We start from the raw sequence: 10,225 nt of genomic DNA, 5'->3' as shown, positions 1-10,225 counted from the left end.
AAAAAGAGAAAAACAAACTTTTAACAATTTAAGACAAAACCAGTAATATAGTCTGTCTCAGGTAAGACGCTTAAGAGGTGATAATATCTTCCATTTCGCGTAAGCAATCTCGTACTATAAAATCTTTGTTGACTAGTTGGGGTTTCTATTGATTATAATAATAAGTGGTGACTCCTTAAACAAAACATTTTCCCCCAAAGAATAAGATGTTGGATATCTATTTTTTTTCCATTGAAAATTTTTAATTGGTCGTTGCGATATCCCGGGTGTGACAATATCATTAATTGAGCAAAAGATAGAGATACTTTAATGCGATTAATGTGATTTTAGATTAAGAAAAATCCAAAGAACTTAATAAATCTTCAACTAATTAAATTTACATAGATATATATTAAATTATTAAGAGAGAATATTTTTAATGTTGTTCAAGAGAAAATATTAAATAATTTAGGGATCTTTTTAATCATTAACATGAAGATTTGAGATTTCATAACAAGGAATAGTAAATTGTGTGAGATTAACTAGGTGAAATCAAGTTTTTTTCTTTAGTTTCTTTTTTAATCAATGTTTTTTTTTTAATTTAATTCTTTAATATTAAATTTGTTTTTATTTAGTTATCACACTCTCATGACATGGATCGCGGGTTTAATAAATTAACTTGGTTTGGTGAATTAACCCAGTTGATTCAAGTTCTCCTTTTCTTTTTCTTAATTAACTTCCTTTTCAAATTTCATCACTTAATACTGAGTTGATTGAAAATTAGATTTCATAATTTATTTTGTTTACTTTCTATTGTGTTACTTCAGTCTCATGACTTGATAATAATACTTAAAGGGTTAACCCAAGCAGACTTGGGTCGTTTTTCACATCTTATTTTTTATTGATTTGTTTTTCAATTTTATCATCTAACACGGGGTTAGTTAAGAATTGAACTATATAATCTATTTTGATTTTTTTTTTGTGAGGATATCTTGGTCTCGTGATCAAGGTCGTCAGCTTTGACATTTTAACCACAGTTAAATCAGGTTATTTTTTATTTTTTGTTAAGAGGTTATCTTGGTTTCATGGTCCGAGTCATAGGTCCTTCAACATTGTATTTTCTTTTTATTAAGTTGTCTCCGTCTCATGACATAGGTTGCAAGTTTAGTAAGTTAACCAATTGACTCTGTTTTTTTACTTTTTTCTCCAATTTCATCATTTAATATTGTGTTTAATTAGGAATTAGATTTTATGATTTATTTTGGTTTGCTTTTTATTAGGTTATCTCGGTCTCATTAACTGAGAATAATGCTTAACAAATTAACCTCAATTGACTTGGCTTGTTTTTTATATCATTTTTTAATTAAAATTTTTACAAATTTCATCAATCAACACTGGGTCCGACATGAACGATTAAAAATTGAGCTTCATAATTTATTTTGATTTGCTCTCTATAGAGTTATCTCAATCTCATGACCAAAGTCACAGATTTAGTAGGTTAACACGGATTAAATCAAATCATTTTTATTTTATTTTTTTATGATGTTATTTTGGTATGATGACCAGCATCATGAATTTAGCATATTGACTCATGATTATTTATTTTTTATTTTTTTAATTGATTTCGTTTTTAATCGATTCGCTTTCCATGATGTTATGTTGGTCTTATAACCTGAATCACGAGTTTGATTGATTAACTCGGGTTGTTTTTTTAATTTCTTTTTGTTTCATTCTCATCATAAAATATTGGTTTGATTGAGAATTAAACTTTATAATTTATTTTAATTTGCTTTCTACTGAGTTATCATAGTCTCATAACCCGGTCATGGATTTGACATGTTAACCTGGGTTGACTCAAATCAATTCAATGTGTCGTTATCTTAATATTAAAAAATAAAATATTATTTTGATTTTTTAGTCAAACTACTTTTTTATGAGTTATATGGATTGTTTTTTGACCCGTAGATCAACCGAGCTATATCAAGTCAATCCTCGTATAATAATAAAAAAAATTACCAGGAAAAAAACATTAGGTATATATAAAAAAATTACATTCAAGAAAAAATTGACCCGATGCGCAAGACAATGCAGTTCAATGATCTAGTATTATATAAAATATAATTATATAAGATTTTATAGCGTTGAACATTGTCACCAGAAGCACGTATTTATGAAATTTAAGTTATTTAATTGAAAAAGATTGATTCAAGTCTTATATCTGTTCAGTCTATTTCCATGAAAAATATAAATTTTCACTGGCAACTCATTCTTTTTATCCAAGTAATCACACACACGCAAGCTCTACAGTTTTTGACACCCTAAAATAAATAAATTACAACATGAATTCTTTAGGAATTATTTTTATTTTTAATTTATTATGTATAAAAAACAAGCCATATTCAATTTGTAAACTACACCACCGGCGTTTTTTTTAAAAATAATTTCAGTTCTAATTCTTCTAATCCTCTCGATAATAAATTCTCTATTTTGTTTCTTCGAAGGCAAAAATAGAATAGAAGATATTGATCACACCTTAAAACCTGGACGATAATATAATTAAAAAAAAAAAAAAAACTAAGATTCCCAGGGAAATTACTATAGCCCCTCTTAGTAAACACTGTGGATTAGGTTTTCTTTGTCCTTCAATATCTAATATTTTGGTCCTTCGATATTTTCTTCTTCTAATTTTGTCATTTGACATTGCAATAATGAGAGTTTGGGCTTGATTGGTTGTTTTGTATGCATATGATTAAGGATGTCGAGCTGTCAAGAAAATATATTGTTACTTCATTGATGCTTAATTTGATAAAATAAAATTTATTTTATTAGTTTAGAGCAATTTAAGTTTCGAGGACTAAATTTTAAGCCAAATATTAAGCCACTTTAATTTTCTAGCGTTATAGACCAAGTTGCATGGGCAGGGGAAAAATTTAGGTTAATGTATTTTTAAATATTCAACTTCTTCTTTTTTTTAATTTGATCCTTACAATTTTATTTTTTTAGGGAATTAACTTAATGGTTTATTTGGGTTGTCTAGATATAAGAATCTTGCAATATCGACAACAAAATTTGGTGCTATGTTGATGCTTAATTTGTCAAAATAAATCTAAATTCTGTTGATTTAGAGCAATTAGGGCTTGAAGGACCAACTTTTATATTAAAAAAATACAGAGGACTAATGTTAACGGGCAAGTGAAGATTGGCTAGCACGTGTAATGCACGCACCAACAAGTGAAAGAAGCCGCGACACTCTAGCGACATGTGCAGTTTTTCCAGTGGTGAAACACCACCTTTTGCTGTTGCGTTGGAAGCTCCGTGGTGTGAGCGGGCAACAAGTGTGATGTGAAGATCGGTGGTTTGTTGCCAAGAGCGCTTTCTTTCTTTTTTCCCTCTTTTCTCTCATCGAAGTTCGCATTGATCTATCCGTAATTCAGAGCTGCCCTCTTTTTTTATTGTCATATCAGATTTGATTCATAGTTATTTGATTGCTAATTTTTCTGAGTCCTTTGATAGAGTGCATTTTTTATATATAATTTCAACATTCAATTTTAAATTTTAAGATGTCCTCTTAATTTTTTTCGAATTTTTTTCTCATTCTTTTGATTGTTATTTTTTTGTTTTAGGTCATTTTGTGAAGCTGATTTTTTTTTTCAATTTTATCATTCAATCCAAAATTGTAATTTTTCCTCTCTTTTTTTTTTATATATATTTTAAATATGGTCTTTATTATGTTAATTGCTACTTTTTTTTTGTTTTTTTGTAGATTGTTTTTCAATTTTATCTTTCAATATTAGATTTATTGATAATTGAGTTTTATTGTTTTTCTCGATGGGATAATCTCTGTATCAAGACCCGAGTCACTGGTTTAAAAAGCTAACCCGAGTCATGAATTTGAAAAGTTAACCCGAGTTGATGTTATTTTTTTTAGGGTTGATTTTTTTTTTCATAATTTTTTTTTAATTTTATCATCCAACATTTATTTTTTTAAAAAAAATTAGGCCGGGTGATTTTATTTATGTGGAGCTATTTTAATCTCATGACCTAGATTACTGGTTCAACGGTTTAGCCTAGATTGACTTGAGTTTTTTTTTTGGATTGATTGTTTTTTAAAATCTAATATTTTTTCAGTTTCTTCCATTAATATTGGATTGATTTTAGAATTGCAATTCATGAATTTTTCTATTTTTCCTTCTATTTGGTTATCTCATTCACATGATCCAAGTAGCGAGGTTTCATGGGCTTACCCGAGTTTGCATGAGTTTTTCTTTTTCTTTTTTGTTAATTGATTTTTTTTATTTCACCTTTTTATATCAGGTTTATTGGAAATTGGGCTTTGTAATTTTTTTGATTTGCTTTTTATTAAGTTATCCTAACCTTGTACCCCGAATATCATGTTTAACATGCTAACTCGGGTTGTCTTAAATCAATTTCTTTTCCCTTTTTTTTCCAATCTTATTATCTCGCATTGGTTTGGTTAGGAATTGGCTCTATTTTTTTTTTTTGCCAAGTGTTCTTTTTGTGCAAATTATTATGATCACTTCTTTGATTTAATTCAGTTGATTTACTGTTATTGTATTTTTTCATCTAGTTAAATAATATAATTTTATTTGATTAAATCAAGTCTATGAGTTGCAATTTGTTTTTTTTTTTTTTAAATATGCTTGCAATGCTTGAATTTTTTTTTTTACATTGATTGTTTTTTGTTTGATCGGTAGAGCAGTGTGGATTACTAATCTAATTTTAATCAGCGTTTATTTAACTTGCAATGTTTTTTATAATATTATTTAAATTAAAGATAAAATCAGATTATTTTATCTAGCTTTCACATCCATGTAATCCTTTAGTTTTTGTGGGATGATGTTTTTGAAAATTTTAGCAATAACTTCATTAGGACCGCATCAAATGGATTTGTCAAGAATATAAATCTTCGTATTTTTTTTTTATGTTTCTTTCTTTCCTCCGTGCTTTATATATATATATATATATATATATATATATATATATATATATATATATATTGTTTTTAAAGTACTAAAAAATGAATAGAAATCCTGAAAACTTTATTATATTTTGTCTTTTTAGATAACAAACCGCCATACATATTTTTTATTCAATTTTTTTTCACATTTCATCTTCTTTTATATCCTAAACAATAAAGGTTTATTAATGTTTCATTTTTTTGTATATACACAAATATTTTAACGGGCCCATCTCGCTATACCTTTTTTGTACATGAAATAACATGACTAGCCATATCATAACCACACCTCTTTATATAAAATGCATAGTTCTATATTATTATAGATAAATAGATATTGAAAATTTTCATTTGCTTAATAAGAAGGGAGAGAAGGTATTACTGTCAACACACTTCACGAACTTGAACAGTTTGTAAAAATAACACATTTTATTGAGACAAATGTATCATATTCGCATCCAAAAAATTTATTTTACAAGAACTTGGGTAAGAGCGAATATTGTGAATGGGTCCCACAAGTGATGATAATGTCAAACAATTTAAATTATTTTATTTTAAATTATTTTGTTTTTGATACTTTTATTTTGAGGTGTTAACATCCAAAATAAATTTTAAAAAATAAAAAAAATATTATTTTAATGTATTTCAAACATTTAAAAAACAAAATATATACCAAGTTTCATCCTGTAAAGGAAAGAAAGCTGAAGAAAAAAAGCCTCGTGGGACTCAATGGACAGCCAGTTTCCCGCAAATACAATCTGTTACAAGTTCTTGACTAGCATGAAGGAGTGTTCATGCAGCACCACGGAAAAATGGGTTCATATTGGCAGCATAAACGATTGGGCCTTGCAGATAATTTCCGAGCACATTTTGAACCAAGCGAACAAATAGTAAACCAACTTCTGAATTTATTTCTATGGAATAAATCTCAGGTTGTTCCACTAGAAACAACCGTACATTTGAATAAATCTTGTAAACAAGCCTATGAGCTTTATCCGCACAGCATATCCGCCATACCCTCGCTGGAAGTTCAAAGCAAGTATGCAGTAACACTCACTGGATAACTGGATACGCTGGCTAAGCCCTCCAAGTTTTTAATTGTGAGGATGTTTTGGTGATGGCATGCAAAAGCATCGGCAAGGTTACTCCTCTGAAACTTTAAAGAATGTATACGATAAAATTATGTTGTTGATTCCATCCATTCTAGGATCCGTTTCAAATTCTGGATCAATATAAAAGAAGACCTGCAATCATAAAGTATGATATCATTGAATAGTGACAAAAGAACCATGCTTCAAAACACACTATATTTCTAAAGCCCTTGTATAGAGGGAAAAAATGGGTGTGTGTGTGTGTACAAGATGGGAAAGGGAAAAGAAACTACTCACAGGCATGTCAATCTGCTCCCCGGGAAGAAGACGCTGCTCCTCAAAGCAAAAACATTGTATTTTATTGAAGTACACGGCAGCCTGTAAAGAGTTGCAAACAAATGTTGAGTGTTATGAAGCACGAGCAATTACATAAAAGTAAAAATGCTAGTTAGTAGCATTAGCCATTAGGATGTGCCTTCTTATCCAGTTCAGATAAGACCATGGTCCATAAAACAAGAACTGTTCTCCAGAAATAATAAATCCTCCACATGATCCAAATGATTCCCTTAATGTATAAATGCATGACTTGGAAAAATTAAATGGGAAACTTACTAATACTACTACTATATTGTTATTTTATTCAGTAGGATTTTATTAGGATGACCGATAATGCAACATCAGTCATTCTACACACCCGCGCATGAATGCACACACATTAAAACACATGTATACACACAGAGCAAGATCATAAACAATAATTAAAGGTAGCGTGAACGCATGACTAGCAGGATACTCAAAACTGCTGAGCTTCAAATAAGTTTAACAACAAGACTTTAAGCAATTTCCTCACAAGGAAAAACTCAAGACCTCATTTTAATTTTTCTACCTACCAGCAATAGTCTACTTTAAGTCAACATTGTACCCAACTGGCCTAGATTGGTATTGAGGCATTTTTATTGCTACTCCATTTCTCTTCTGGTATGAATTAGGAACTACAGACCTCCGATAGGAAGTTTGCAAACAAACTCAACCTAGCACACTCATATAAGCATGCCACATTTCTCTTCTGATATGAATTACGAACTACAGATCTACAATACGAAGTGTGCAAACAAACTCAACCTAGTACACTCTTATATAAGCATGCCACATTACACCAACAAACCTCAGGAAATTTCTGAAGTAGAATTACCAGTGTCTCTGGCAACTTCAAAAGCTGAAGCTTCTACTATATTTTCTCAAACCATGTGCAAGCAAGGATTTTTACAGGAAACATGTTAACAACAGGAGCAACAACGCCTAATAAAAGGACACAGTTTGATATCCCATACACACACTGTGGATAACAAAGGGATGCTTAGTAACTATCATTAATCTATTCATTCCCACACTATACCCTCAGAAAGTACTAGCCATTGAGTATTTCAAAGTTCAAAGACATAATTCCCATTCCACAAGCACTTCAAAAATTCATCTACTAAAGAAATAAGGAAAAAAGCGAGATCAAAACATCCATTGCAAAAAAAGAACAATAGTCTAAGAAACGAGGAAGCAAGCCAAAAATGCAAGTCATAATCTTATTATCAAACAAAGAGAAAAAAGAGAACCTAAAATGCCCTCTTGGTGTGTTCCTTCCGCACCAACCCAAAGCTAGCTAGTGAATGGAAAAATACTAGATGGATTCCTATTTTCGCTGCTAAAATCTCCAGCTTCCAAGCATTCAACTCCATTGCATGAAATGATCCTACACCCCTTGCTCTGTATGCCCACTCTCATAAGGCTCTAGCCCATAAACAATACAGCACTAGACAATTAATAATTTCAACTACATACTAACAAGGATAACACCGGTTCACCAACAACTTTAATCGATATTGAAAATCTTACTCCAAGGTGCCTCCCATTCCATAAGGAAAAGTGGGGAATTTGAATTTCCAAATAGCTCTCCATAGATGATGTGCTTGCCTTAGCACATCATTTCTTCCACAAAACTCCATATAGTTTCATATCAACTTTACAATTCTTAAACGTTCCTCATCTCACTCTATCATCCCTAATCATATTCTGCATTCAAGTCCATGTCATTAAAAATAAATATAGCAACACAATTGGAATCAAATACTTGAAGAAACACCAAAGGCCAACAACAAACAAGATTCCTTGAAACATGAAAAAAATCATGCGCATATCCCTGCTTTTAGCAAATAAAAGATTCATGTTCTCATCCTATAATCGGAGTTCTAGCAAGCACACCACACCATGGGATGGAAAAAAAATGACTTCATATTGGATGAGGTTTTGGAAAATGCGGTGAAGGTCCACAAAACCCTCTAAAAAACTGTCTAATCTAATACATGCCAATTCAAATCTGATCTTAGCACTGCCCCTTTTCAGATAATTTTGAATTTAACATACAACATGGAGGTTCAATGGGAGTTTTCCCATTCACTAATTCCTATTTTGTTTGACATTACTGAAACCTGTTGAGTACTGTGCTTTCACATTATCCAACAACTCATAGAGCATGGTTGATCAGCAGCAAAAGAAAGAAGAGGAATGGGATGCCCCAGAGCATCAGTCCCTGGATAAATCTTACCTTAGAAAAAACACACATTGGAGGGGACACAAACAAAAGAAAGAAGAAAAAGGCCACGAGGATATCCTATGTTTGTTTTCACTTTGCCCTGATGATGCGCTCCTAGCTTGCGGATTTACAAACCAGAAAAAAAGAAAAAAGAATCTCTATTGCTTTGAGAAGAGATTCGCTGGTTTCCAAAGTCTAAGCATGTCTAAAATCAACAATGGAAGCATAAAGCGACAGACTTCAAAATCAACACAAAATTAGTTCAAAATTAAATTGACATACTACATTGCTTAAATGAAAGAGCATACAAAATTAGTACCTTCATAGGAGTAACATTATATGTAGATACACCAGTTATTGGAGTGGAGCTTCGATTTTCAGCGGTGTAAAATGCAAGAGCACTTTCTCCTGGCTTCACCCTTACCTAGAGAGAAGAAAACACTGCATTGAAGACAGCAAATCACAGAGGAAGCAGCTGGTTAAACATAAGCATGCATGCATGTTATGCAAAAGAGAACCTCTCTTTGTGTAGGAGCGAACTTCCATGGCATTCCGTCACCCACATCAGCATTAAACTGCACTGCTATCTCCCTATACAAACAAGAAAGAGCCTGCCATCAGGAAAAGGCACCACAAAGCTGAAACAATTAGAGATTTACTGCTTAATCAAATTCAAGTTCAGTATCCTAGAGATTTCCTAGAGTATCAAGCCCAAATAAGCAATCTAAGACGTCTGAAGGATAGTTATCCAAGATTCAGGTCCATCAAATTTGCTTTATGAAAAAAGGGTACTGTGTGTGGTGATATGCCCGTTTCGCAATGCGGCATCTGTTTTTTAATGTAATTTTCAAATTGCTTTTCACCTGAAAAACATCAAATTGATACTTTTTGAGGTGCTTTTCGATGGTTTGAATGCGCTGATGTAATAAATAAATAAATAAAATGTGAAAAAACATTATTTTGATACATTTTCAATTAAAAAACACTTTTGAAAAACAAACTGCACGACATTACCAAACAGATAAGAAGTAAAACAGACCAGGTACTACAGCATGATATTTCAATTCCAAAAGGATCATTTCTGTTTATCTTTAAACTTGTCTTTCACCATTATTCAATATTACTCTCGAAGCATAAGAATTCAATAAAACAATGACAAGAAACAAAAAATGTAACAAAATCACCACAATAAAAACAAAAGTCAGAACAACGTTAATACCAAAAGGGAGAAAGAAAGACACCTAGTGGCAACAGTTCCATCGTTAGCATGCCGAGCAATCTTCTCTTCAACACTCTATGTATTAAAAAACAAAAAGCACAACAGAATACAAAAGTTAATGCCAACATTAAATTTACACAGAACAGAAGCAACAAGAAAAAATGTGATTACAAACGATTAAAAGAAGAGAAACCTCGCGGCGTTGAACAGTTCCGCCATAACCAGTGGCTTGACAGAACCTCCTATAAAGAGGAACAGCAGCATAAGTACTACCAACCATGGCAACCACCAAACCCGTCAAATAAATTAACGTCTTTTTTGATTTCTGCTCTCTACTCGTATTAATATTAGCAGCAGAACCACCGCCCACTTTA

The 10,225-nt window shown here is 31.4% G+C and overlaps 1 protein-coding gene across 1 annotated transcript in view; it reads right to left on the bottom strand.

Moving 5' to 3' along the window:
• Positions 1 to 5,659: 5,659 nt before the first annotated feature.
• Positions 5,660 to 10,225, bottom strand: part of LOC7491485 (cytochrome c oxidase assembly protein COX11, mitochondrial) — a 15,789-nt gene continuing 11,223 nt past the window's right edge. Inside the window, exons 3-8 of the mRNA XM_052447855.1 lie at positions 10,045 to 10,220; positions 9,874 to 9,926; positions 9,151 to 9,223; positions 8,952 to 9,056; positions 6,346 to 6,426; positions 5,660 to 6,201 (exon numbers count right to left, since the gene is read on the bottom strand). Of these exons, the coding sequence (XP_052303815.1) occupies positions 6,100 to 6,201; positions 6,346 to 6,426; positions 8,952 to 9,056; positions 9,151 to 9,223; positions 9,874 to 9,926; positions 10,045 to 10,220 (590 nt within the window). The 3' untranslated portion in view covers positions 5,660 to 6,099. The remainder of the gene's footprint in view (positions 6,202 to 6,345; positions 6,427 to 8,951; positions 9,057 to 9,150; positions 9,224 to 9,873; positions 9,927 to 10,044; positions 10,221 to 10,225) is intronic.

The sequence above is a fragment of the Populus trichocarpa genome, chromosome 1, assembly GCF_000002775.5.
Source record: "Populus trichocarpa isolate Nisqually-1 chromosome 1, P.trichocarpa_v4.1, whole genome shotgun sequence".
NCBI classification, from domain to species: Eukaryota; Viridiplantae; Streptophyta; class Magnoliopsida; order Malpighiales; family Salicaceae; genus Populus; species Populus trichocarpa.
Note: the sequence above shows the minus strand (reverse complement) of the source record. Positions and strands in the feature narration are given on the sequence as shown.